This window comes from Camarhynchus parvulus, chromosome 20, assembly GCF_901933205.1.
Source record: "Camarhynchus parvulus chromosome 20, STF_HiC, whole genome shotgun sequence".
In the NCBI taxonomy this organism is placed as follows: Eukaryota; Metazoa; Chordata; class Aves; order Passeriformes; family Thraupidae; genus Camarhynchus; species Camarhynchus parvulus.
The window spans coordinates 6,635,519-6,660,062 of NC_044590.1; the positions used below are offsets into that span (position 1 = coordinate 6,635,519).

Below are 24,544 nucleotides of genomic sequence, written 5' to 3' on the forward strand. Positions count from 1 at the left end.
CGCCGGTGCCGCCGCCGCCGCCAGACACCGACCGGGACCCGGCCACGGGAGGGGGCGGTGCCGGCGCACTGCGCATGCGCGTCTCCGACGCGGAGCGCCCCCGCCGCGCGCGCGCGCGGGCACGCGGCCGCAGCGTCGGGAGCGCGCGCGGGAATCCCGATGGGAACGGGGGCGGGACGGGGAGGGGAAAAGCGGGAGGAGAGGGCGGCAAAAACGGAACTTCCCTGACCGGGAATCGAACCCGGGCCGCGGCGGTGAGAGCGCCGAATCCTAACCACTAGACCACCAGGGAGCGATGCTAGTGGCTTTCTCTCGTAGTATTTTACGTTCGGCCTCTGTGGCCAGGCAGGGACAGTGACATGGCGGGACCTGGGACTGCGGTACAGGGGGCGGGGGCTGCATCCGTCACAGGAGCCGGTGACTGTGGCACAGGGACCGGGATCTGCAGTAGGGTTGGCGGCTGCGGCACAGGGATCAGTGAGGCCGGGGAAGCAGCTCCCCAGAGCAGCTGGTGACCGTGGCACAGGGAGCGCTGGGTCCGGGGCTGTGACACGGGGACCTGCGGGGCTGGGGACAGAGGTACGGGGCTGCAGGGACAGTGGAGGAGCCGGAGGTACGGGATGCAGCAGCGCACGGAACACGGCCAGGACATCAGGCCGTGCAGGCCGAGGGTTCACTGCCTTTGGGGCGCTGTCACTCAGCCCGTGCCCGCACACCGACCCGCAGTGTGCTTGGGCAGCACCTTCCGAGCATCCCATCCTGCCACCCCACCCATCCAGCCCCACACCGCCCTTGGGCTCCTCAGGAGCTCAGTGCAGAGCCAGTTCCCTTTAACGAAAACGAGTTACAATTAGTGCAAATGAGGGTTTTAAGCTCATGAGTCTGTTTTTCCCAGTTGCTCAAGTTTCCTGGCGTTCCTGGCTGTTTCCTGGGAAACACAGCTATTTCCCAGTGTTAGGTAAAAACATAATTTCCACCCATCCAGTGGATCCTGGAGCAGGTGTGGCTGGGGTGGTGACCTCAGGAACACTGGTTCCACTTATCCCTCCCATCACTCCAGCATGCTGGTTTGTGTCTTCTCCGTGAGGCTCTAATGGCCTTTCCCGTCTGCTGCCTCTGACTCACGTTTTAAAGAAATGAATGATGATGGATCCTATTTGCCAACAGAGTCATCACCATGAATCACACACCCACACCATCTCCTTGCTTCAGCTCCATGCCCAGCCCAGCTCCTGCACCTTTCCCTGTCCAAAACACCAGCCACTTGCAGGGCTCCCCAGCACTGACCTTGGCTCTTGCACAGAGTCTGCACCCAAGAAGAGATGCTGAGCCCACCCCAGCACCCACGGGGGTGCAGCAAGTGGGACCAGGCTGGCAGCTTGGCTCTGGACACCGCCCACTCGGTCAGGATGAGCTGACTGGAGTGGTTGTGCAACCCCTCTCAGACCATAAATCTCAAATTCCTTAAGGAACACTTGCTGTGGTTTTGGCTGAGGGTTGGGACATGGTGCCAGTAGGGAAAAGTGGCTCCTTCCTGCTTTTTGCAGTTACTTACTTTTCGATTCTGCTGTTTATCTGCTTTGTGGGATGGAGCCATCTGCCCTCACCTCAGCCTGGGTGCTCCCAGCAGCATCTCTCCTCCAGGATCAGGTCTCACACCAATCTGTCCGTCCTCAGCCCCACTTGGAGAGACGTAGTTTTACCTAATGAAGTCATGTATGAAAAATACCCCCAACCTTCAAAACAAACACCCTAACTCCACAAATCCAAAACCAAACCCTCATCACCAAGGAGATGTCCCAAGCCTAGCTGGGCATCCTTCCTGTGCAAACAGCACACTGAGGATCTCTGCTGGCCTCTCCACAACCTATTTGCCTGCTCTGCACTGCCATTTTAAACTTGGACACAGCAGCTCCAGCCACCCATCCACAACTCCCCCATGCCATGTTGCTTGACTGCCAGAGCTTCCATGGAGGTGACAGATTCCCTGAGGTATCACAGTGTCAGGCCATGCCAGCACCCCAGCTGCAGCTTTTCCACATTAGAAATTTCTCCAGCCTCGGCTCCCACTGCCAAGGTTACTGCTGGGACTGCAGCTCCATGCTCCCAGCTCAGGAAAAGGACGTGAGGAAGTTTGGAATCCACCTGCAGCACCAGCCATGGAGTTTGCAGCTCCCCAGCCCAGAGGAAACAGTTTGGGAACAGTGTCCAGTATCTTGGAAAGGAAACATCAAGCTGTAAATATTATTTAGCACATTCCTTCATGAGAGAGCATCCAAAGAGCCAGCAGATAAGCCAGAGGGATATGATGGAATATTTCACTTGCTTCTCGCCTCAGGCTGCTGCAGCAGTTGGTATTTACCTCATGAGTTCATAACAACCACTCAAGAGAGGATTTCAGTGCTGTTAGAACAAGACAAAGACATTCACCCCATTTTCTCCCAAAGGAATTCTTTATTGACACGTTTCCTCAGTCTTTATCTTAAAGAGAAACAGTTCCATACCCGAGCTCCTGCAGTCCCCATTTCACTGGCTCTGTTCCTCACAGTTCCAGTCAAGCGAGGAGTGCCCGTGAACGACACTCTACACTCCACCTATGGCCTAGTACATCTGCCCACTAACATCTCATCCCACATCCCCAGGTCTGCAGAGGGAGGGGAGCAGGGGTGGGGGAAATGGAGATTTAACAAATCAGTGTCAAAACTTGCTTCTCTAAAGGGTCAGAGGCAGTTCAGTCCCTCCGGGGTGATTAACCACTAAAACTACCCAGATATGTACATAAGTTTAAAGACCTGAGTAAGTCCCACTTCGCCTCTAAGGCACAGAATTGCTCACTCTAGGTATTTCTACGTGGAGGCACCTTGCCTAGAATAAGATCAGGCCTCTAGGAGAAAACTTGGAATTTGTCAGCTCCTGAGCAATGAAGTTGGACATCAAAAGAGCAAAACATCCAGCCCCTGGAGGGACTGGGTGAGCTCCATGACTCTCTGCCAGTTTTGTAAACTAAAATCAGAGCTGGGGCTTTCAACTGAGAAACCCATCCAGTCACAGCCAGATGTACCAGCTGGAGGAGCCCTCAGAGAGCAGAGCAGAGTCCCTCCAATGGTATCCATATTCCAGCCTTCAGAAATTCCTCCTCCAAGAATGAAGGGATAAGCTGAGAAGGGAGAAGCAAGTTTCATACACTCGCGAAACAGAGTGCACCACTGAATTTAACACAAGAACTGGCTTTATAAACATGCTGCTATGACTGCATGATGCAAAACTCCAGTGCTCAACAACCAGCTTTAGAACCCTTGCAGTCTCCTCTACAGAAAATAAATCATAAACAAGTAAAGCATAAGTGATGTAAGGCTTGCAGTTCAGCTTCAGAGTCCAAGGGAGCTTTGCCCTAATATGCGAAAGCTTTTTTTTTGTTTGTTTTTATGCTTTATTTCTTTAAAGTTCGTTGCATTTAAAAATAAAGATTCTTAGTTTTGTTAAAGCTAGAGCATTAGTGTAACAACGAGGCAGCTGCTAAGTGAAGTTTACCTTTTAGGAGCCCAGAAAAAAACCCCAACTGTTTACCCCATCTACCCAACAGCTCCAATGAGAGCCAGAGAAAACAGTAACAGGAGAAGCCTGGGAGCTCCCAGAGTAGCCCACACAGAGAACAGAGCCAGAAGGTGAACCTAAGGTGCCCATGCACTTGGCTTCTCCAGTTACTGCCCTCCTCATGCTGCTCAGGGCCATGTATCTGCTCCAAGCCATGTCAGACAAAGGAAAACTGTTTTCAACCACAGCAGTGGCATTTCTGAGCTACTTTAAGGAAACTCCAGCTTACACGCTCTCCCAAAAGGACAGCAGTGATACATTTAATCTACAAACTTTAGTGTAAAATATTATTTGTGTACAAAACTTTGCATTCTCTTTATTTGACTTGGATCCAGCAGCAGTGTCTATGAATGAAGGATGGATCTCTCCAGACTGGCTCTCCGCCCCTTCTTGGATTCGCATGTTGTTGCTGTGGTGAAGGTTTGGGAGGGAGGGGGCTCTTCCAGTTGTGCACAGCTGTGCAAAGCCACATCCAGGCCTAGAAGGGAGCGTTGTCTTGTGGAGGCTTGTCCCCAGCTCCAGAGGGGGAGTGGAGGCCGTCAGTGCTGTTTTCCCTGCTGCCCACCACTCGGGACTGCAAGGAGAGAAGAGAGTGAGGACACCAAGAAAGCAGCACAGGGAATACCAAGTCAATTCCCCCTTGTCGAGGTCACCTACTGTAGCCAAGACTTCACATATCTGAGAGGCCATTTGCCCGAATACTAGTCTACAAGAAAAACATTGCAGAAATTAAAGTTTCTGCACAAGGCTTCACTCTCTGTGTTTACAAGACAAAGCAGACTGTTACCTTTATGGTCCCAACTCTATCTTCAAAGGACTTGAAGGTTGCAGAATTCCTTGAAGAAAGAAGAGGGGAGAAGAAAAACAACAAATCAAGACAAGTTAGCTCTTAACCATATCAAATGGCACAGTGTGACTGGGATCTGTGGCCATTCCCCTGCAGTGACACCATCACCCAGAACACTTCTAGCTCCTCACAGCCTTTGGCCCAAATCTCTCAGGCACACTAGGCATGAACACCACATCCAAACTCTGCAGGAAAACATTTATACCACATGCAGTCCACTCAAATGCTCAAGCTAAAATGTTGAGGGAAACAAGTCCCAGTTTACTGGGGAATCAAGGCCTATTTAAGTAGAGAAGAAATCAGCTCTTAGCTTTAAAAAACTTCCAACTAAAAACATTTTGATTTAAATAGTGGTACAGGTGCAACATTTCACTTAGTCCAAGAAAAGACAGGTGCTAATGACCTTAAGAGATATCAAAAAACCCTTTAAATAGTCAAACTGCAGGCTGTGCTTAATCCCTGCTGAGGAAGTTTAACACAAAGGCTTCATTTTCCTGTATCACATCCCATGGAGAGGAAGGGGAAGGGCCACATACCTGCACCTATCAGCAGTTTTATTTCTACAGGGGTGATCATTTGCATCAGGAAATGCTCACAAAAATCACAGCTTAATAAATTAATCAGAGCATTTCAAATTTCTAGCAAAAAAAAACCAGGTCAGCTGTTTGACAACCCAACAAGCTGCTTGGCTGGCGAAGGATTTCAGGGAGTGCTCTGTACTGAGCATCCAGACCAGGCAATTACTCATCGAGCTGCTCCCCCGGGCCAGGCTGCAGGAGCGCTGGGAGATGACTCGCCTCATCTCAGTTATTTTTGTTCCAAGGAATTGCTTTAGATTTGCAGCCATAAAACAACCTCTGCTGATCTGGAAACAGGATGAACAGAGAGAGTTCTGTGGGCTTGTCCAGCCCTGGCAATTATGTCTCCTGCAAGGAGATCACCAGCTAAGGCACCATGAGGGAAGGCTGAGGAGAGGGTTCCTGTTAGGATTCACCTCGGTGTCAGCAATGGCTGTGCCATACATCGTGGCAGAACTGTAAACCTGCCCTTCAGGGACCTCTGAAAGCTGCAAGCTTCAACCAGACTTTGGTACAGGTGCAACACTTCATTTAGTCCAAGAAAAGACAGGTGCTAATGACCTTAAGAGATATTAAAAAACCCTTTAAATATCAAACTGCAGGCCGTGCTTAATCCATGCTCAGAGAGGGGCCTGCTCGAGGAAGGAACTGATTGTCCAAGCCAGAACAAACCCCCCAGCAGTGATGGAGGCAGCTGTTCCCCCCAGCCCCACTCAGGAGACACAGGCATGTGCTACATTACCTCATGGCTGGCATACTTATCGAGTGGCGGATGGAGTAGCCGCTGCTCGGAAGCGTTGGGACAAGGAGGAAAAAGTTAACAACAATTTGACACCGTGCAAAAGCAGCCTAACCCCGGCTCTGAAGCACTCACTGTCCACACCCAGGTTGCTGTGGACAGCCCAAGTGGTAGGAGCCAGCCCTCTCTCCCCTTATTTAACAACTGCAGCCCTGAGTTTAGTTTCCCAGACACAGGATAGCCAGTATTTAACTGCAACTGTGATACAAAAGTCAATCGCAGGGCATTGGTTTGCGGTAGATTTCTCAATCTGTGTCAGAAGTTTAGGCAAGGCTTAAATAACCAGCTTCCCCTTTAAGGTCTGCAAGGGCCTGGCACAGAAACAAATGCTCTTTTAGAGCCTTGAAGAGTATCTTACCTAAGGGAATGTGAGATGGAGTGAGCCCTGGGAGAGGCCACGGGCAGCAGAGAGAAAAAGGAAGGAATGGTCAGAAACTTGCACAGGGCTAAACACCAAATGCAGGGACACGGTCACAGAATCATGGGACAGCAAAGTCAACTACCCAGGAGGAAGCCTCTCAAAATAAATCACAAGAGCAAGCAAAAAAAATGCTTTTCATTAACTCCAGACAAGCTAAAATGTTTCTCAAAGAGCATTAACAGTACCTACATCAACTTAGAACCCAGCTGGGGAGGGGAAGGAGTAGATGTGCAACAGAAAACCAAAACATTTTTGCAACATCTATTGCTTTCACATGTTTTTTTAAGCTTTTTTTTCTAAACTGAAGGTTTTACCAAGCACCAGCTCTATTGGTAGAGATATCTCCTTCCCCCATTTCCCCCTGTGATCCCTCATACAAAGACAGCATTGCTCAGACTTCTGGTGAGGACTTGAGTAAGGGCAACCTGCAATGGATACCTGCACTTCATCTTGCCAAGCCTGCAAATATCAAAGTTACAGTTCAGAGAACAAATGCACTGCAGGTTATTAAAGAGAAGATTAAAGATATCATGTTTACCTTGTAACTTGGTTGCCCATTTTTAGGATGGGACTTCGCAATGCAGTAGCATCTCAGCAGTCTGAAACAACAGACTGAGGTTTCCTAGTTCTATTAGGAAGATTACCAGGATGCTTTAAAGGAGCTTCTCCTGCCAGGGCAGTGTTTTATTCCACTTAAATATAATTCTCCTGCAGTAGGAAGCAGTCATGGCAAGCTGGATGTCAAGTACTTGGCAATGACTACAAGGGCTTTTCCTGACAGCCAGAGCGAAGATGTTGGGCTCTGTGGTTTCATTTCCCCATATATCCAAGTCAGCTCTTTTTGGCAGGGCATGTGCCTTGAAATGCTGCCTTTGCATGTGAAATAAATTAACTTTCTACTTACTCTTGCTTAAAGGAGAACAACACAGACAACACATCCATGCACCATGCTGCTCCATACGGAATACCACAAGCATTGGTTCCTTGTTCAGGATCTTGGCCTGGACCTAGCAGTAACCCTTCTCCTCCTTCCATAAGGATTGAAAGTTTACATCAATTCCAGAATCTGCAGGCCCTTTGGGTTCAGGCTAACATTTCATAATGAATTTGCTCGTAGCATTATGTACAGCAGCAAACTTCATCAGACACCACGAAGTGCACAGGTGGACACAAACCCACAAAGCAACAAAAAGGAAATACTTCCAATTTTGCAGTTTACTGGCATCAGTAAAATGCAGGAACAGAATGTCTAAAAGCCAATTTACTTTTTAACTGTAGGTGGAGATAACAGAGACATCTGAACAGGTCAAGATTTGAAAAAATCCCACCCACTAAATACATTTCTTCCCCTCACAGCAATCCAGTAGAGCATTAATGCAGCCAGCACACAGTTACAGCATTAACTTCCCAAGGTTACAATCCACACACCAAAATTATTTTGACCAGAACACAGCATGTCTAAAGATTTCACATGTTACTTGTATTTAAAAACGATTTGGCCCAAGAATTTTTAATGGAATTAGACCCACACCCTCGGTGTATTGGAGGCTCTGTGCCATTCATCAGGCCTTCCTTGCATTTATCAGCTGGTGAAGGCTGACTAAACAAGGAAATCCTCTCTGTTATCTCAACACTTCCAGTGCTGGAAAATAAACTCGCTTTACAAGTGAATTTGTAGTGTAAGAAGGAAAAAATCAGAGTACAGTAATGGAGGTCAGTGTAGGCTACAAGGCCTGTAAGAGAGATTCTCTGGGAACAGAGATCATCCCACTGGTTCAGAGCAGTGATCACAGCAATACAACAGACTTCACTCCTTGTCAGCTCTGATCACATACCAGCACACCAGAGTTCACCTGGCAAGGGTGAAAAGTGGGACAGCTCCTGCAAAACCTTATGTTCAGAGTTAAACTTTCTTCAGTATCAGAAATAGGAAGACTTGGATGCAGCACAGGAGATAGAAGTCTGTTTATATATGCAGAGAAAAACTAAAAGTCTTAAAGAAAAAAATCATTACTGTGTTCCCCCACAGGGCCACTATAAAAATCCTGCTGAAATAACTTTGGCAGGGATTCCCAAACGATAAAACAGAAGCTGCCTGTATTTCATAACACCTCACCCAAGGTATTAGCTATAATAAGGAATGCAGATGTTGAAGCTGAGAAAAACCATTGCTGCAAAGGCCTGGCACGTGCCTGGGCCAGCTGATTACGTAGCCAGCTGTGACAGTGACTGTGCCAGGCCAGCTCTGCCATCAGGAAAGCACGCCAGTGTCCCCTCCCTCCATCACCTGCTCCTGGGATGGCACTTCAGCAGCTGCATGACCTGCATTCTCCCAGCTCAAAAACAACAGGCAGGACCAAGCCTGTCCAAACAGCTTCTGCCTGTGGCAACCCCAGTTCAGGAGTTCCCCGTGTGGTCCCAAAAAAAGCACAGTTCCCATTCCTTTGCTGCAATAGCCCAGCCAGACTGCAGAAACCAGGCCCCACGTTCATTTATCAGTTTGGCAAAATGTGTTCCCACCACATCTTGTGCCAGTATCTGTAATCTGCTGTGATTACATGAAAGTCTCTTTTTCCATCAGACTAGGGAGTTTCCAGGAAAGAAAAGTTACAACTTGAATGCTGGAAAGGGTAGGAAGCCAGCTAGTCCTCTGCCAAATTCAGAGATGTGAGCTTCTGAAAACACCAAAAAACACCCTCCAGGAACACAGTAACTAACTCACTGAGGACAGAACCAGAATAAATCAGTACTAAGTGATCAGAGGCCAACAAGTTCTTACCACTCGGATACTCCCAGCCACAGTGGAATAGGAAATTCCCTACAAAGAATGACAGCTACCCATTCAATCCAAGGTCTGAGACAGCATGGTAAATACAAGCTCTAAAAATCCTTCCTTAGTAACCTAGACTGGCTGTACATCCAGAATTAGCTCTCAAATCCAAGAAAAACATGGTCAAGGGATTCTGCATGAAAAATGTGGATGCTACCATCAGGGGGGAAGAAATCTTTAGCTTAAAGTTCTGGAGAAATCTTTACCTTAAATCTTTAATCTTTAATCTTTAGCTTTAAGTTTACCTGAGGAGCAGGTAAATCACCAATTCTAACCTTGGGCTTTGTACAGCTGAGAATCTCACAGAGCAAGAAACTCAGCCAGGAGAGCCTGTCCCTCTTGCCAGTGTGGAGAGGCTGAAATTTGCAATTATTTCAGTAGTCATCTACTTAAGGAATGGAGATAACCTCAACCACAGAAAAAAATTTTAATGTTGTCATAATCTTCTGAATCAATTGATATTTTCCAACCAATGTGACATAACTGTGCCTGGAAGATATGCTGCCCTTCTCCATGGAATGTCAACACCCAGGGCTTGAAACCACAGGGAATGCAGCAAACAGACTTTTCCCTTTTTGTTTTTAATCATAACAGAGCACAGGAGGGATGACCCCTCTCTAATCCAAAGCAGTTACACTGAGAAAACACACCTCCATTATCTGAAAGGGAAATTTTAATTCTAATTTCTTACATATGCTATAAAAGCTGCAGTGAATCCACATGATGGTAAAAGGGGAAAAGCTGCTAAAAACGTTTGGTCAGTTCTCCTAAACCAAACCAAACTTAAATGCCTTAGAACAGGCTTATCCCCTTGGTAAGTCTTCAATAAGAGTTCAATCTGTCCTAAGCTACAATGCACAGGGCCACACAGAAGGTGGCAGTCCATCAACAGCAACGTGCTGCCAACTAAGCAGAAAAATGGAAGAAAGCCTAGTCATTGTCTAAAGTCCCATTCCTGTTTGAAACCAAGATCAAAGCCCTGGAGTGCAAAGCAGAAATCTTACCTCATGTCACCAAGCTTCCTGCTGATAACAGAACCTACATTGGAAAGGGCTGCTGAAGTCTTCTGTCCTGCCTGGGAAAGGGTTTCCTGGGTCTTCTTATAACTACATGGAAAAAAAATCATAAATTGAACTAACAAGTTGGATCCAAAAGTGTCCCCCCCATTTTGAAAAAGGACCCCATATTAAAGGAAAGAAGCTGGGTTAGTGAGCTGCAGTGACTTCACTGAAAGAGCCACTTCCAGATTTGCATATATTCAAATACTTGAAGTTTTACAAAAGCACCAAGCGTAGGATTAACCTTTCATTAACCTTTCCTCACCTTCTACTTTTGACCATATATTATTAAATCTAACAAATATTTGCTAAAAACCAAAGCAAATCCAATCTCCACATGGAAGCTGTAACACCTCAGCACTGCAGCCAAATTGCTCTGCAACCATCTTTTCATGTTCTGGAGAAAATAAATCTAGGAACTTATTCCACACTATACTTTCAGTCTTGAGGGAGCCAAAGCACTTGATGTGGAGTTATGTTTTGGAGGAAAGAGGCAAGAAGCAAGACCATCATCACCATATAGAAAAGAAATGCGGGAATCAGCATTAGCTCTACAGCAGCAGTTTAGAAATAAATTAGTAGAGAAGTTTCCTATCAGTTACCATTAACCACAATAGGTAAAAAGTCTGACAGCTTTTATTTTTCAGCTGATTATTTGAGTTTATACCTGAGCTGGAGACACTTGAGAACCTTTGTTTCCTCCAGATGAGACTAATCTCAGGAACAAAGATTCTTTGTGTCATTTTCATTAATTCATTTTCTCTAAACTATTCTACAGTTGATGATTAACATCTAGATTTATGTCATTCTTCAGACTACAAAGAAAAGACTCAGGCTGGAAAACAAGTTCAACATTTTAAACTTTTCTTATTGCAAATATTTCAGCTTGAGATTATTTTTTTTGCCTGGTGAGGACATTTAGGAGAAGGGCATTATAAACAGCCTAATGTTCTCTCATACCTGAGCTGCCCTGGCTACAAACACCACGGCGACAGATGACTTACTCACATCTCCTTCTCTCCAGCAGAAATGCATGGACAGCATCACAGCACCAGAACTGGATTTGAGCAATTCCAATTACAACATGTTGGGTTTTGGTTTTTTTTTAAATACCGCAGCCAAGTATTTCTGAATCACAAATACACACGAGACTTAGGCAGAACAGGGCAAAACTGCATCAGCTTTTCCTTCCTTCTTCCTGCTTCTCAGAGAGAATTCCTGTAACTCCTATAATTCCTGTAATTCCATTTTCAGACCAATTCTTCTGGAAGTCAAGAGCTCCAGAAGAACCTGAGCATACCCCAACAGCAAGGCCTCAACACTGCCTCTGCACAGCACAATTCTCTGCACCTCAGCACAATTCAGGAGTGAACTGATCAGCACCAAGGCTGCTTGATCTCATACAAGGATTGCCCTCCTATTGAAACCTGTGTTTGAGGAGGATCTCAAGCCCTGCCTTCAGCAGCCAGGCTCCTCCCTGGCTGAGCCCTGTCATGAGGTTTGATTTACAGCTGCCTAACAAGTATTGAAGACCTCGTGCTCACCAAAGTATGCAGTGCTGACTCCAGGTCTGCTTGGCACTCAGAGCTCAGCACTGAAGAATGGTTTACAGCCTCAAAAGACACCATCATGCCATTCACACTGCAAAATTCCAGGTATTATGCCCAGCTTCAGCAGGTCAGAGAGTTTGCTAACCATGTTTTCCACACCTGACAGCAGAATTTTTAATATAACCAAAGAACAAGCACTTGGGTGCTGCTGTTTCTGCCTGAGTGTGCTCTTTCCTCCAGCACAACTGCTTGTGCTGGCACAGCAATCTAGATCAAGGCAACAATCTGGATTAAATATAAACTTGGAAGCACAAAAAAGCAGCAGCTGGATCAGCTGGCCAGCCAGCCTAGTCCTGCACCCACAGCTCCCACACACACGTACACACCTCACTGCTGCCAGGCAGAGCCAGGGAAGCACAGGGATGAGCAGCTCTGTAACCCAGAACTGCCACCACACACATGTGCAGCTGCAGCTGTGACAGCAAGGGATCAGCTTATACAAGGCTTTAATGCAACTTAACTACACCCAGCCCTGACCTAGAAGTTGCAATTCTTCTCCTGCAAGTGCCACAGCCTCGTTTTCCAAGGGTGTAAACTCACAAGCACTCTCTTCTCTTAGCCCCAGCACAAAGCACAAAGGAATAATCCAAATCTGGGAGTAATAAATATAAGCTCTGGCTAATACCCCACTTTACTCACAGGCAATTGGCTGCAGCAGAAGCTGCAGAGATGATCTCTGCACTGTGCTGCTCATCCTGTGATATTCAAACATTTCACTGCACCCCTCCCCTATAAACCCTGACAGGAAGGAGTGAAATCTGCACCCTCAAATCCTCATTTATGCATTAACACCAGCTTCCTCTCACTTGCTTTCATCCAGCAATCACCATTTGAGCTGTCTGGCTAGAGACACAAACTGTGTAAGTGACCTCACATTCTGCTTACAGTGAAACTGGCTCTAGGAACAGACTGGGGTGGGTTTTTCCCTGTTTATGCACTGCTTGCAGAGGGAAAGTCTGTGGCCAGGAATGGCAAACACCAGGAAATTCCACAGCATGCAAAAGCACCATAAGGTCAGGAGTCAGGTCCATTCCCAGCTCACTCAAGAGCCTTGTTAGCTACAGAGCAGAGCAGCATTGAAACAGGAAAGACAATTTATTTGCATAAAAAAACCCAAAATATATGAATGAAACCTCACCCTTGGACTTCTTGAACGTGCCTTTTTGCACTCACTAAACTTTCAAGAAGTAGAAACTCTGATTGATTTCTGAAATGTTGCTGTTTCAATCCCCCTCATGTCCCTGTTTCAGTCTCTACCTTGCCAGCACCAATTGTCACTGTGTCCAGTGCCAAAGCAAGCAGGAAAGCAAAGGTGCCACAGCTCTTCAGGCCCCAAGTGCTCCACAAAAGCACATTTCCTCCACATTTCTGTGCTTATGAAGTACAAGGAAACAGATCTAACCAGAAGCTTTCTGCTCTTGCAGGCACACCCAGGGAGGGACTCTGAACTCTGCTGGAGTCAGCCACTGACAGCAAGCACAAAAACCAAGGTCACTCTGCTTGGCAAGTGAAATGGTGACAGTTTACAGCTTCTTAATCTAGAAAACACAGTTGAAAGTCGACCTGTATACTTCAAAGTTCTTTCTGCTACTCCTACACTTTATCTCTGCTCCTCTTTCACCCGTGTTAGGAAGAAAACCGTGCATTCACCCATGCTGCTGATAACCAGCCAGCTCCAAGGACTGCACTTTATACCCACTCCAGGGAACAGGAAAAGCTGGCTCACATCTAAGACCTACCTCCCCAGTTTAAATCAGCTCAGAAAATAATGACAAAACCTACCTGCACCTACTCCAGCACTGCAAGGGATTGCCCTACATGCTGTGGGAAATGCACAATGAGAAGGACAAAGGCCAACTTCCATAATATCCCTCCATAATTTAGTCCAGATGAGAATTTAATTTCAGGCATTTAGTAAGAGCACATCTAAGAGAGATTTGCATTCAACAACTGGAGTAGAACAGCTATGAGGTTTAAGCTGGTTGAGCCTATTTGTGGCCCCAACATGACAGGAAGCTGCCCTGGACACTACAGCTCTATTCTCATCAGGTACCAGAGCAGAAAGCAAAGCTCCTGCTCCCTGCAGAGCACGTTGGGGTAACAAGAAAGGCAGTCTGGCTATTCCACAGCTTCTCAGCTGAAGGTGTAACACGTAGCACACAGCTCTCAGCCACCCAGGGGTTCCAGCCAGTTCCTGAGACCAGGCAGGCATTTTCAGAGTATCATTTGGATACTGACCTGAGGAAAAGCTCCCTCTCCCTGCAGAGGCATTTATTGGGTTAAAAAAGTTAAAAGCTAGGAAAGATAAATGTCCAGGTAGATCTGGTGAAAGCAGAGGACTGGGAGCAGAGGCACAGCACAGTTAGGGGCAGCAGACTGGCAGAGGAAAGCATTTGTTAAGGCTGAAGGTTAAGACACTCACGCTTCTGATTGAGTTAATTTTTCATTCCAGTCCTCCAGTGTGCTGCTGGCTGAAAGATATCTACAAACACAACTGAGGTTAGAGACAGCTCCAAGATTCACCACAGATGCTTCTTCTGATACTCTCCACATTATTAGTGACTCTTTACACTTACAGTATCAGAGGCTTTATTTCTCTGACAACAGCTTCAGCCTCTCTGGTACAGCCAGAGGGAAAAGAACTGTTTGAGAGGCAGGGAGACACCTAAGCCCCAGTTTCTTTTGTTTAAGCATGTTCAAACACTGAGCACAAAGAAACAAAGCCTGCAGTTTAAAAGGTGTCAGGAAATGAAAAACTTTGCATCTTCTGCTCCCTTCCTACATGTTCTGTTGCTGGTCTGTATTAAAAGCACAGAGCAGTGAACTGATCTTAGAGCCAAAAAAAATCAAACTGCCACACCCAAAGATGTATTTTACCAATACAGCAGGAACCAGACAAAAAATTAAACTTTTGTTTTTCCAATCTTTACAAATCATGTTTCTCTATACAAAAACAGTACCTTAAGGGCTGTGACAACTGACTCTGGAGGTACAGAACACACACACTACAGGAGGTGGCTGCTCCCACCTCAGACAGAACACAGAGGTGCTCAAAGGAGGGGACTTATCACCCAGAATTCACTTGTCCCAGTTAGATCAGTTCCACCTTGCCTAATGATGTGATGCTCCCAATTCATGTTTTCCTCTTAGCTAAATCATCTCCCTCAACACAAGACAAAGGGAGAGAAACTTCAGCACGGAAAGCACTCAAGGGCTCCTTAGGTTCAGCTATGCAGCAGGAATCAATGATTCATGTCTAATATCAGTGGAGCTCTAATATAATTAAAGAATTTATTCCAGAAGCAAAAGTAGCCAGATGCTCTTTGTCTGCATTTGTCACCTGCTTGGGTACACAGCAAAGATTAAAATTCATGGATTTCTAGTGCTGACACTGGGAAAGGGTCACACACCAATGCAGCAGATTCAGAAGCCCATGGACACACTGGCAGTTTGCACAGGCCCTAATTCCAGCTATGGGGAAGCACCTCCAGCCACTTCTCTCCCAGGTGGCCACACAGAAAGGCAGCAGTCAAACTGATTCCTACCACATTCATGATGAGAAGAAAAACAGTTTCACAGTAAAGGTAGAGGTTCACTAATAAGACACCTGAAACAACAGACTAACCTACTAATTACCAGCTGAAGGGAAGTTGTGGTTACATTTTTGTCTCCTCCTGTCCCCTCCTTTTTTTTTTTTTTTTTTATTCAAAATGTGGTCTGGTAACTGATTGGAATTTTTCTCCTGCAATTGCAAGGACCATGACAGAGATGATGGCAGTAACATTTACTCATCTCCTCTGCAACTGAGGGATGTTTCTAGCTGGAAGCCAGGCATGCTGGAAGTAACAATCCTGCTTCACCCTGCCTCCAGCTCCCAAGCAAGCCCTGATGCCTGGGAGAACAAGGAGCAGCCCAAATGAGGGAAGGCAGCAAGGAACAGGGAAGTGATGCTGAGGAGCCCAAGGCACTCACAAGTCAGACTGTGTCACTTTGTCATTCCACTCTCCAAGTTTCTCAGATGTTTTCACATAACTAGAAACAGAAAGTGTTAATGAATATAACTTTAATATTCATTTTTTAGAAGACAATGACACAGATTCCAGTGACAAAGGAATAACAGAAATAGGGCAGGGACAGAGGAGGGAAGATGAGGAATAAGGGAAAAGAATAAACAGCAAGATGAACAGCTCAACAATCTGCTCTGCAGTATCACTGTCATTAACTCCAAATCCCAGTTAAGTTACGGGAGACTTTTTAGTCTGAATGATGTCCATGGGCACCTAGAGTCCCTGACACCCAGTGCAGGGACAAACTTACCTCAGGGACCCTCCTTTTGGCACTGTCAGGCACAGCAGGGACCATACCCTTAATGCCTGCTCAGGAACAGTCTCATTTCACATACTTAGCACAAGATGACTCTGGTGAAGCACACCAATATCACAGATTTTTTTTCCTAGGAAGTGCAGGCTTTTAATCCAGGCTATACGACCCAGGGAATGCTTCTGAACTGGCACCAGCTGTGAAACTGCTTGCACTTCTCTTTGAGCCTGAGTTCAGAACAAGGCAGCAGCTGCCTGTGCCTCAAAGAATGGGCAGAAACGGGCAAACTGAACCAGTAAGTGTGATCCAGGTTTTTAACACCAAGTGTGATCCAGATTTTTAACACCATAGCAAAGAGCAGCCAGCAACAATTTATCCCAATCCCAGATATGGAAATCCAGCTTACGCAGGCACCAAAAGGATTTTTTAAGGTATCTTTTACTCCATAAACCCATCAGAAGAGAAACTTCCAGGCACTGAACAGAGCTCTGGAATACTCTGGTGGGAAGTGTCACACAGAGCCTTGGTTAAACACAGGGGTGTCACAAGCAACACTCACGCGTTGGAGACTTGGACATCGTGCCAGCTTTTGGACAGGTTCTGCTTTAGCCCATCCAAGGGAGTCAGACCCAGCTTCCTCTTCAGCTCCCCACAGTGCCTCTCTTTGGCAGCCAGAACTTGTCTGAGAGTACCAATTTCTTCTTCAACCTTAGAGAAAGGCAGAGGTTTGTCTCAAATCACCGTTTAGTTAAAAACTGTAAATTAAAACAGATTTTTACCTCCCTCGAAACTAGCAACATTTCATTAACATTAATTTTAAAAATTGGGAAGAACATCAGATGAATTATTCAACTCAACATGAACTGTGTTGGAATGGGAGGCCACTCAGATTTTACCTCCATACAAGTCACTGTGACTTAGTGACACTGAGATGAACAGAATCCATTCCATGTATTGTAATTTCAACAGTAAACACCATTCAGGCGCCAAACCTTATTAACTAAGATTTTATCTTATGTTTCTTTTCCTCTGATGTCTTTAAAGCAAAGAGCTTTTCCTCAGAGATCTTTCTTACAACACTTTCAAAGCACCGTGGAGCTGTTTCCAGGCAGAGTGGGTTCATTTCTACCTTAGCTGCAGCTCAGCAAGCCCTGCATGAGCACCCAGAGCAGCAAAGTCCTCCCCTGCCACAACCTGCAAGTAACCAAACCACAGGATTCTCACATGAAGGGAAGGACCATGGAGAAACAGCTGCAATTATCTTCAACCACGTTTCAGACAGAAATGATAACCAAAGGCACTCAAACTTTAGGATGCTACATTGTAAATCCTCAGCTCTTTGCAAGCGTATAGGCACCAAAAATACTTGCCTGTAAAGTGTAAAAAATATTTAAGAGAAAAAGGTAGGAAGAAAAGCTCATTAAGTCCTCCAATGTTTCAGTTTCCTAAGGAAAAATGGTTTTATTTCGCTTAGTATTTGCCTGAAGTGTTTTCTGGCTTCACATAGAACTAAAATCCTACACTGAGCTCCTGGCATCAAAAGCCACTTATTTCCTTAGAGCTCTAAATTAAGCTGTTCTGGGAAAGAGCAAACAACACACCGCAGTGTTTGAAGTATCTGCCAGCTTTGTGCATTTCAACAATTACCTCCGAGACCCAAAGGTAACACTGCAAAATTAAAAACAAAAAAAACCCAACAAACCCCAACAACAAAACACCCGGTCCTGCCCCTGTGGCTCCTGTTTGTTCCTTCCCAGCAGAACAGAAGTGAGGCACAGGCTGCCCAGGCGAGCCCCCCGTACCTTGGCGAGCTCGGCTCTCAGCTCCTCCTCCTCGGCCAGAGTCAATCCCTCGGGCGCAGCGCCCCGGGCCGCGCTATCCACGGGAACATCTGTCATGGCATCCGCCAGCAGACCTTTGTTGGGAGAGTTAAGGTTGATATCTGTCGCAGACAAGGAGCAGAGGGCACGGAATAAGCAAGCGGCAGGCGAGGAGCGTTATGCAAAGCAGAGCGGGGGGCGGCGGAGCTGCGGGAAGGGGACGGGAACAGGAACAGAAACCTCGGCCGGAGTTTCCTCCGCGAGCATCCATCGGAACCGGGGGCAGAGCCGGGCATTCCGCGGGTGGGCACGGGGCGCGGTGAGGGGAGCGGAGCCAAGGAGAGACCCCTGGGGCCACTCCCCATCCCCTGGGCCGCTCCCCATGCCCGGGGCCGCTCCCCATGCCCGGGCCCACTCCCCATTCCCGGGCCCCGTCCCCATCCCCGGGCCCACTCCCCATCCCTGGGCCCACTCCCCAAGCCCAGGCCCGGTCCCCATCCCCGGGGCCGCGTCCCCCATCACGGCAGCGGCAGCTCCCGCCCCGCCGTCCCCGGGCTCCCCCCGTGCCCGGCTCTCCCTGCCCCGTGCCCGGAGCAGCCCCCGGGCCGTACCCTGGTTCGCGCTCTCCATGGCGGCGCCCCGGGCCCGTCCAGCCGCCGCCGCCGCCGCCCCCGGTGACGCGCTCAGCGCGCGCCGCCCGTTCCGGGGAGGGTCGCGGGCACAGCGCGTCAGCGCCGCGTCGCCACGGTGACGGTGACACGTGTGTCACTGCCCCCCGCACCGGACACCGGGGTGACGTCATGGAGGGGGCAGCGCGGCCGGGCGGGGCCGGGCGGTGCCGTGAGCGCGGCCGGAGGGCAGGGGGCAGCACCGGCACGGGGCACCGGGACCGCGGGCACGGCCCGACACACCGGCACAGGGCGCAGGGACACGGGCACGGTCCGGCACACCGGGCAGCACCGGCACGGGGCACGGGGACACCGGGCACGGTCCGCACACGGACACGAGAAAACTACCGGGGCGACGCCGACACACCGGCACGGGGCACGGGGACACCGGGCACGGTCCGGCACACCGGGCAGCACCGGCACGGGGCACCGGGACCGCGGCACGGCCGACACACGGCAGACGGGACGGCAGGAACACCACGGGGGAAGCACGGTCCGGCACACCGGGCAGCACCGGCATGGGGCACCGGGACCGCGGGCACGGCCCGGCACACCGGGCAGTACCGGGACAGCGGGCACGGCCTGACACACCGGCACGGGGCACGGGGACACCGGGCACGGTCCGGCACACCGGGCAGCACCGGCACGGGGCACCGAGACAGCGGGCACTGCCCGACACACCGGCACGGGGCACCGGGGAATTCCCTGCCCTGCTCTGTACGATCCCCGAGCTCCGTTCCCCGCCCCAGCCTCCCGCCGCTCTCGTTAATTAGCGCCGATCACGCAGCACGGTGACGAGCCGCCCCGCCTGCCCCCGCTCCTTCGGGGTTCGGGGCTCCCGTTGGGTCCGGCGGTGGCTGCGGAGCCCGGAGCCTTCCCGGCACCCCCGGCCCGCCCCGGATGCCCGGTCACAGGGACCCTCCGCCCGCTCCCCGTGTGCAGCTGCAGGGATCAGGCTCCAAATGTGCCTCAACAACCGGATCGCGGCGGTGCCACCTGCAGTGACATCGAAGGGGAAGCAGTGGCAGGAGCGGGAGGTCGGGCCCGTGCCTGCTGCGGGCAGAGCTCGGCTCTGGTGACAATCTGCTGTTCCCTTTGCAGGGGCCGGGCGTGGATGGGAGCCCAAACCCGCCGGCAGCACAGCTTTGCAGTCCCACCCGGGTCTGAGACCTGCGTCAGGGCACAGGGAAGCCCTGGGCTGCTCCGCTCCCAACTGTTTTGCAATCCCTTCCTTGAAAATCCCACTGGGCTGGGGCCTCGTTTCATTTTCAGAGCCTTTTCCCCTGTCTCTTCGGGTTCCCCAGGATGAGGCATGAAAAGGGAAGTGAATATAGATGGGGAAATGGAATTTGTCCGAGCCCTTTCCATCAGCACCTTGGCCACCCGAGCAGAGGGTTAGCACCCACAAGAGCTCCTGGAAATGCCCTTCCTAGAGCACAGCACATGACACCCATCTGCCTGCTTGGCCTTGCAAGGACAGGGAGCATTTGAACTGCTTAACTTTTTGGGTGGGGGGGATTATTTGAGGGGTTATTGTGAAGTTTGGAGCCTTGGTGCACACCTCATTTCGAAGCTGAGCTCAGTGGAAACCCAGGGAGTGGCCGAATGCTGAGCCCATGAGAAAAATCTGGATTTTTCCAAGCTCACCGGAGCCTGAGTTCCTGAAAATCTGGCCCTGAGGTGGCAGCAGCAGGAGGGGCCGGGGGGGCTGCGGCTCCCAGGGACTGCTGTGGCCTCTGCCAGCTCTGCCAGGCACAAAGCCCTGCCAAGTCCAGCCTCCCTGAACAGCCAGGGATCGGGCTGTGCCTCACGGGATTGCCCTCCAAAAATCCCCTGCTCTAGCAGCTGATTTCCCTCCACCTTCAGGCGCTGCCTTTTAATTAAATGCATCCTGGTGCCAACTTAATCATCCCCCAATCCCAAGACCTTGAAGGGTGTTGGGAAGTGCAGAGCAATCCTAAATTTGGGGAGAGGGGAAAAATAAAATTCATTTTGTGTTTTGGGATTTGCTGGGGCTCTGCCAGGGCTGGGCAGTTATTTGGGGGGCAAAACGTGGAGGCGTTTGTTCACCCTGGCAGCCACAGCTCTGCACCCTCCACCTCTCCCCGGTTCCCTTTTTGCTGCCACCGGGATTTTTGCTCGGTTGGGGCTTTTTTTTTTGGCCGTTTGCTGGCGAATGCAGAAATGTCAGGCGTGGGGTGAGTTCCCTTCGCTGACGCCCTTCCAGCCGTGTGGAGGAGGAGGGGAAGGAGGGGGCCATTTGACCCTCTCGTTTGGGAGGTGAGCGGCATCTCCCTGTGTCCAAGTCTCTGGAAAGCGCATGTCCCCGGAGACCACGCTGTCTTCCAGCCCTGAGCTACAAACCACCGTTCCCCAGCAAAGCAAGGAATTGCTTGAACGGCCACGCACACGAGGAGCAGCGCCCGTGGGCGTGCTCGGCCACCGCAGCTGCCGGGGTGGGGATGCTCCCGGTGGGTGAGCACGGACATTCCTCAGCTCCAGCTCCCGGTGTCTGCACCGGGCTCGGGCAGGCGCTGCTGCTCTGTGGCTTCGCTGGAAGCCGCCGCGTTCTGGGCTCCGTGCCCCCTTTTAAAGCAAGCCCTGACCTAGATTCTCTCCCTGCCCGTGCACAGCCGCCGGGCTCTGCTCTCCCGCCGCTCCTCCCCGCGGCTGGAAGGGGCCCAGCGGAGCCGGCTCCTGCTCCTTGTGCCAGTGGCACCCGCCCCGGCGGAGCGGGGAGCCTGCCCCGGCTGATACAGCCCCTATCGCCCTGTCCCGGCCCGGAGCGATCCCCAGGCGCCAGGCGGTGATGGAGCATCCCCCGAGCAGGAGGGGAGGCCGGTGGGGCTGTCTCTGCTCGGCAGAGATATCACCGCCCAGAGGCGGCAGTGATGGCCCGCGGCCAGCCTTTGGCTCTTCTTGTCTCCCCCCGCAGCAGTGCCCCCGTTCCCACTGGGCCCCAGGCATGTCCCACCCCTCGGGCTGACACTGGGGACAGCATCAGGCGGGGGGTGCAACAGGGAGGGAGCACAGCTGGATGGCCTCATGCAGAGTGTGGGTGCGACAGGACCCTGTCTGTCCATCCCTGTGTCCATCTGCCCATCCATTTGTCCATCCATCCATCCATCCATCCCTTTATCCTTCCTTCCTTCCTTCCTTCCTTCCTTCCTTCCTTCCTTCCTTCCTTCCTTCCTTCCTTCTTCCTCCTTCCTTCCTTCCTTCCTTCCTTCCTTCCTTCCTTCCTTCCTTCCTTCCTTCCTTCCTTCCTTCCTTCCTTCCTTCCTTCCTTCCTTCCTTCCTTCCTTCCTTCCTTCCTTCCTTCCTTCCTTCCTTCCTTCCTTCCTTCCTTCCTTCCTTCCTTCCTTCCTTCCTTCCTGCCTCCTCCCTTCCCTCCTCCTCCTCCCCCTCCCTCCATCCCTCCCTCCCTCCATCCCTCCCTCCCTCCTCTCCCTCCTCCCCCCCCCTCCCTCCTCCCTCCCTCCATCCCTCCCTCCATCCCTCCATCCCTCCATCCATATCTCCCCATCAGCATCAGCCCCCACTCATGGTTATATCCCAGACCTTTCCTTGGGTCGCCCACACATACAGCCACACAGGCTAGCATTTACCATTTATCTGGGCACTGCTCTTAAACACACATTTAAGAGCAAAATCCAGCATTTAAAAATGGGGTGTGCACCAGCACCCTGCCCCTGGTTCATAAAGGCAGGAATAGGGAGCTGGGCACATTGGAGGATCCCCTGCAATCACCCTGGGAACCACCCAAGCCCTCAAGAACATTTAATGCTTCAGGTGAGACAGATCCTCTTTCCTCATCCCGCAGGTGGGAGGGGGGCGTGGGGCGATGTTGGGGTTCCTCTTTCCCCACCCACCACTGGCCCCTGCAAGCTGCAGGGCATCGCCCGCCCGGTGCTGCCTTCCGCTTTTCTCCAGACCCAAAATAGCCCCGGACACGGCAGGGGGATGCTGGGGGTGACACTTCCTCTTTCTGAGACACCACGGTGGCTGCTGGGGAAGGTACAGGGGCTCTCAAGTGGGGATGAGCCGAGGGGACGTGGGTGCAGCTGCTGGGGCTGACATCAAGCATGGATCTGGAGCATCCTCAGGGTGCTCAGCTCCCTGCCTGGACCACCCCCACATCCCTCCCTTTGCCACCTCCCTGCCGGTGTCAGGGGTAGGTGAGAGCACCTGGACCATGTGGCTGCATCCCATGGAGCAGTGTGGGGTGGGCTGGGGTTCCACCATCCCCAGGGGTTCCCCATGCCCACCGCCCACCCCAAGCAGAAAGCTGCACCCACAGGCTGCCCCAGGGGTTCCTGTTCATGTCCTGCTCTTTCCCAGAAAATGCCAGTGACTCCCTGACTGGTGGCTGGGCTTTCCCACTGTCAGCCAGAGTCCCCCTGTTCCCACCACAAACGTCCTCAGGAGCCATGGGGACAATCTCAGCTGGAGCAACTCAGACCCTTCTCCTCTGAGGCCACTTTTGATGATCACACCCCTCTGCTGGAAATGGGTCCCTTAATTTGTGCTTTGTTATCCCAGCTCGTTTGGCTGCTCTCAGCTCCCAAACAGCTCTTGGGGGCACCAGGGCACTCCATGTCAGCCACCAGTGCTGCCCTGACTGTGGGGTTTCTCTCTGGGCCCCACCTCGTCATCTCTTGTTTCCACCCTCGTCACTGGGAATTCCCCCAGCAGAATTTGGGGTGAAGTTGCTCATCTCGGCAGTCACAGCAGAGTCCAGGGAGCCACCAGCGCCGTGGGGCAGGAGGGGCTGTCCCATTCCAGCCCCACAGCAGCCCTGCTGTGTTTGTGTGCCCTGCTGCCCACAAACCCATCCCTGTGCCCAAGAACATCTCAGGGGCATGCAAGGGACATGGAGGAACATCTAGGGTTTCCCATGCACCCCAGAATGACATGCACATCTGGGAGCATGCCCTCCTGTTGATGCCTTAGGATTTTAGCTTTAGTATATAACTATATAACTATATCTTTAGTATATAACTCCACACTCCATAGAAAATTCTTTCCCATAACTCTAAACTCCATAGCTACTGCTTTTTTATTTTGGTCAGACAAAACAATTCGTCTCTAGGCTTGGGAATCAAGGACACCTCACTGTCTCAGGCCCCAAGAAGTGTAAACAAAAGTGAGTTTGGGGGGGCAAACTTGAGGTAAATTGCTTCATTACCTGAAGGTGTAATTGGAAGATTAACCACCAATATGCAAAAGGACCAAACTTATAAAAGAGTGAAAACCCGTGATCTGTTGTCCATTTTTGGTGTAGCCCCTGGGGGCTTTGTCTGCCCAAAATGAAGGTCCTTCAATAAATATAACCACTTTTTATTCCCCTATTTTTTCTGACCTTTGTTTTTTAGGTAGCCCAAATAGGCATCCCTGTGGCCAAGACCACCTCAGGGGGATGCAGGGGACATGGAGGGACACGGGATGAAGCCTCTGGCCTCAGGGCTTCCCAAGCATCCCCAGAATGATGAGCACACTCAGGAACGTGCACTCCTGTGGGGACACGCACACACACACGTGAGGACAAGGGACATGTGCAGCTGAAGGACCCGGTGGGTGATGGAGCCACGTCCCAAAACCGGGACCTTGAACCCCGCAGCCGGGCTGGGGTACAAGGGAAACTTCCCGGGGACAAAAGCCACGCTGCTGTCACTGCAGCTGTGACCGGCTCTGGGCGTCAGCTGCCATTCCTGGGAGCTGGGGCAAGGATCCGTCCCTCCAGCCCTCCCTCGCGCTCCGGAAACGGGCTGGGCAAAAACCCTCCTCCTCCTCCTCCTCCTCCTCCTCCTCCTCCTCCTTCTGCCTGATTTCCCCTGCCCTGCCCAGGGTTGCTCTGGGACCTGTTTCCCACCCCTCTAACCCTGCCCTGGGATCCATCCAGCACCATCTGCCGCTTGGAAGAGCCCTGTTCCCTAAGCTGCTCTAATCCCTGAATCCTATCTGCGCCCCGCAGTCGGTGTGAGCTGCCGGCAGCGAGC

General features: G+C 50.7%; 1 protein-coding gene and 1 non-coding gene across 12 annotated transcripts; both read right to left on the reverse strand.

Annotated features, from left to right (window-relative positions):
- Window positions 1-220: 220 nt before the first annotated feature.
- TRNAE-CUC lies at window positions 221-292 on the reverse strand. Its single transcript has one exon. It is a non-coding gene; the product is annotated as a tRNA-Glu (tRNA).
- A 2,142-nt stretch (window positions 293-2,434) lies between these two features.
- TPD52L2 (TPD52 like 2) lies at window positions 2,435-18,569 on the reverse strand. Of its 11 annotated transcripts, none has more exons than XM_030962995.1 (10): window positions 18,489-18,569; window positions 17,860-17,972; window positions 16,617-16,765; window positions 15,710-15,769; window positions 14,160-14,219; window positions 10,074-10,175; window positions 6,177-6,203; window positions 5,762-5,803; window positions 4,382-4,430; window positions 2,435-4,168 (listed from the first exon to the last, which is right to left on the reverse strand). In XM_030962995.1, the coding sequence occupies exons 1-10, from the start codon at window positions 18,505-18,507 to the stop codon at window positions 4,073-4,075; spliced, it is 717 nt and encodes a 238-aa protein (XP_030818855.1). In that variant the 5' UTR covers window positions 18,508-18,569; the 3' UTR covers window positions 2,435-4,072. The 11 variants fall into 11 exon arrangements, with proteins under 11 accessions (XP_030818855.1, XP_030818854.1, XP_030818857.1 ...); XM_030962994.1 differs by having other exon boundaries at window positions 17,860-17,999; window positions 18,489-18,563; XM_030962997.1 differs by lacking the exon at window positions 15,710-15,769 and having other exon boundaries at window positions 17,860-17,999; window positions 18,489-18,563.
- Window positions 18,570-24,544: the final 5,975 nt, after the last annotated feature.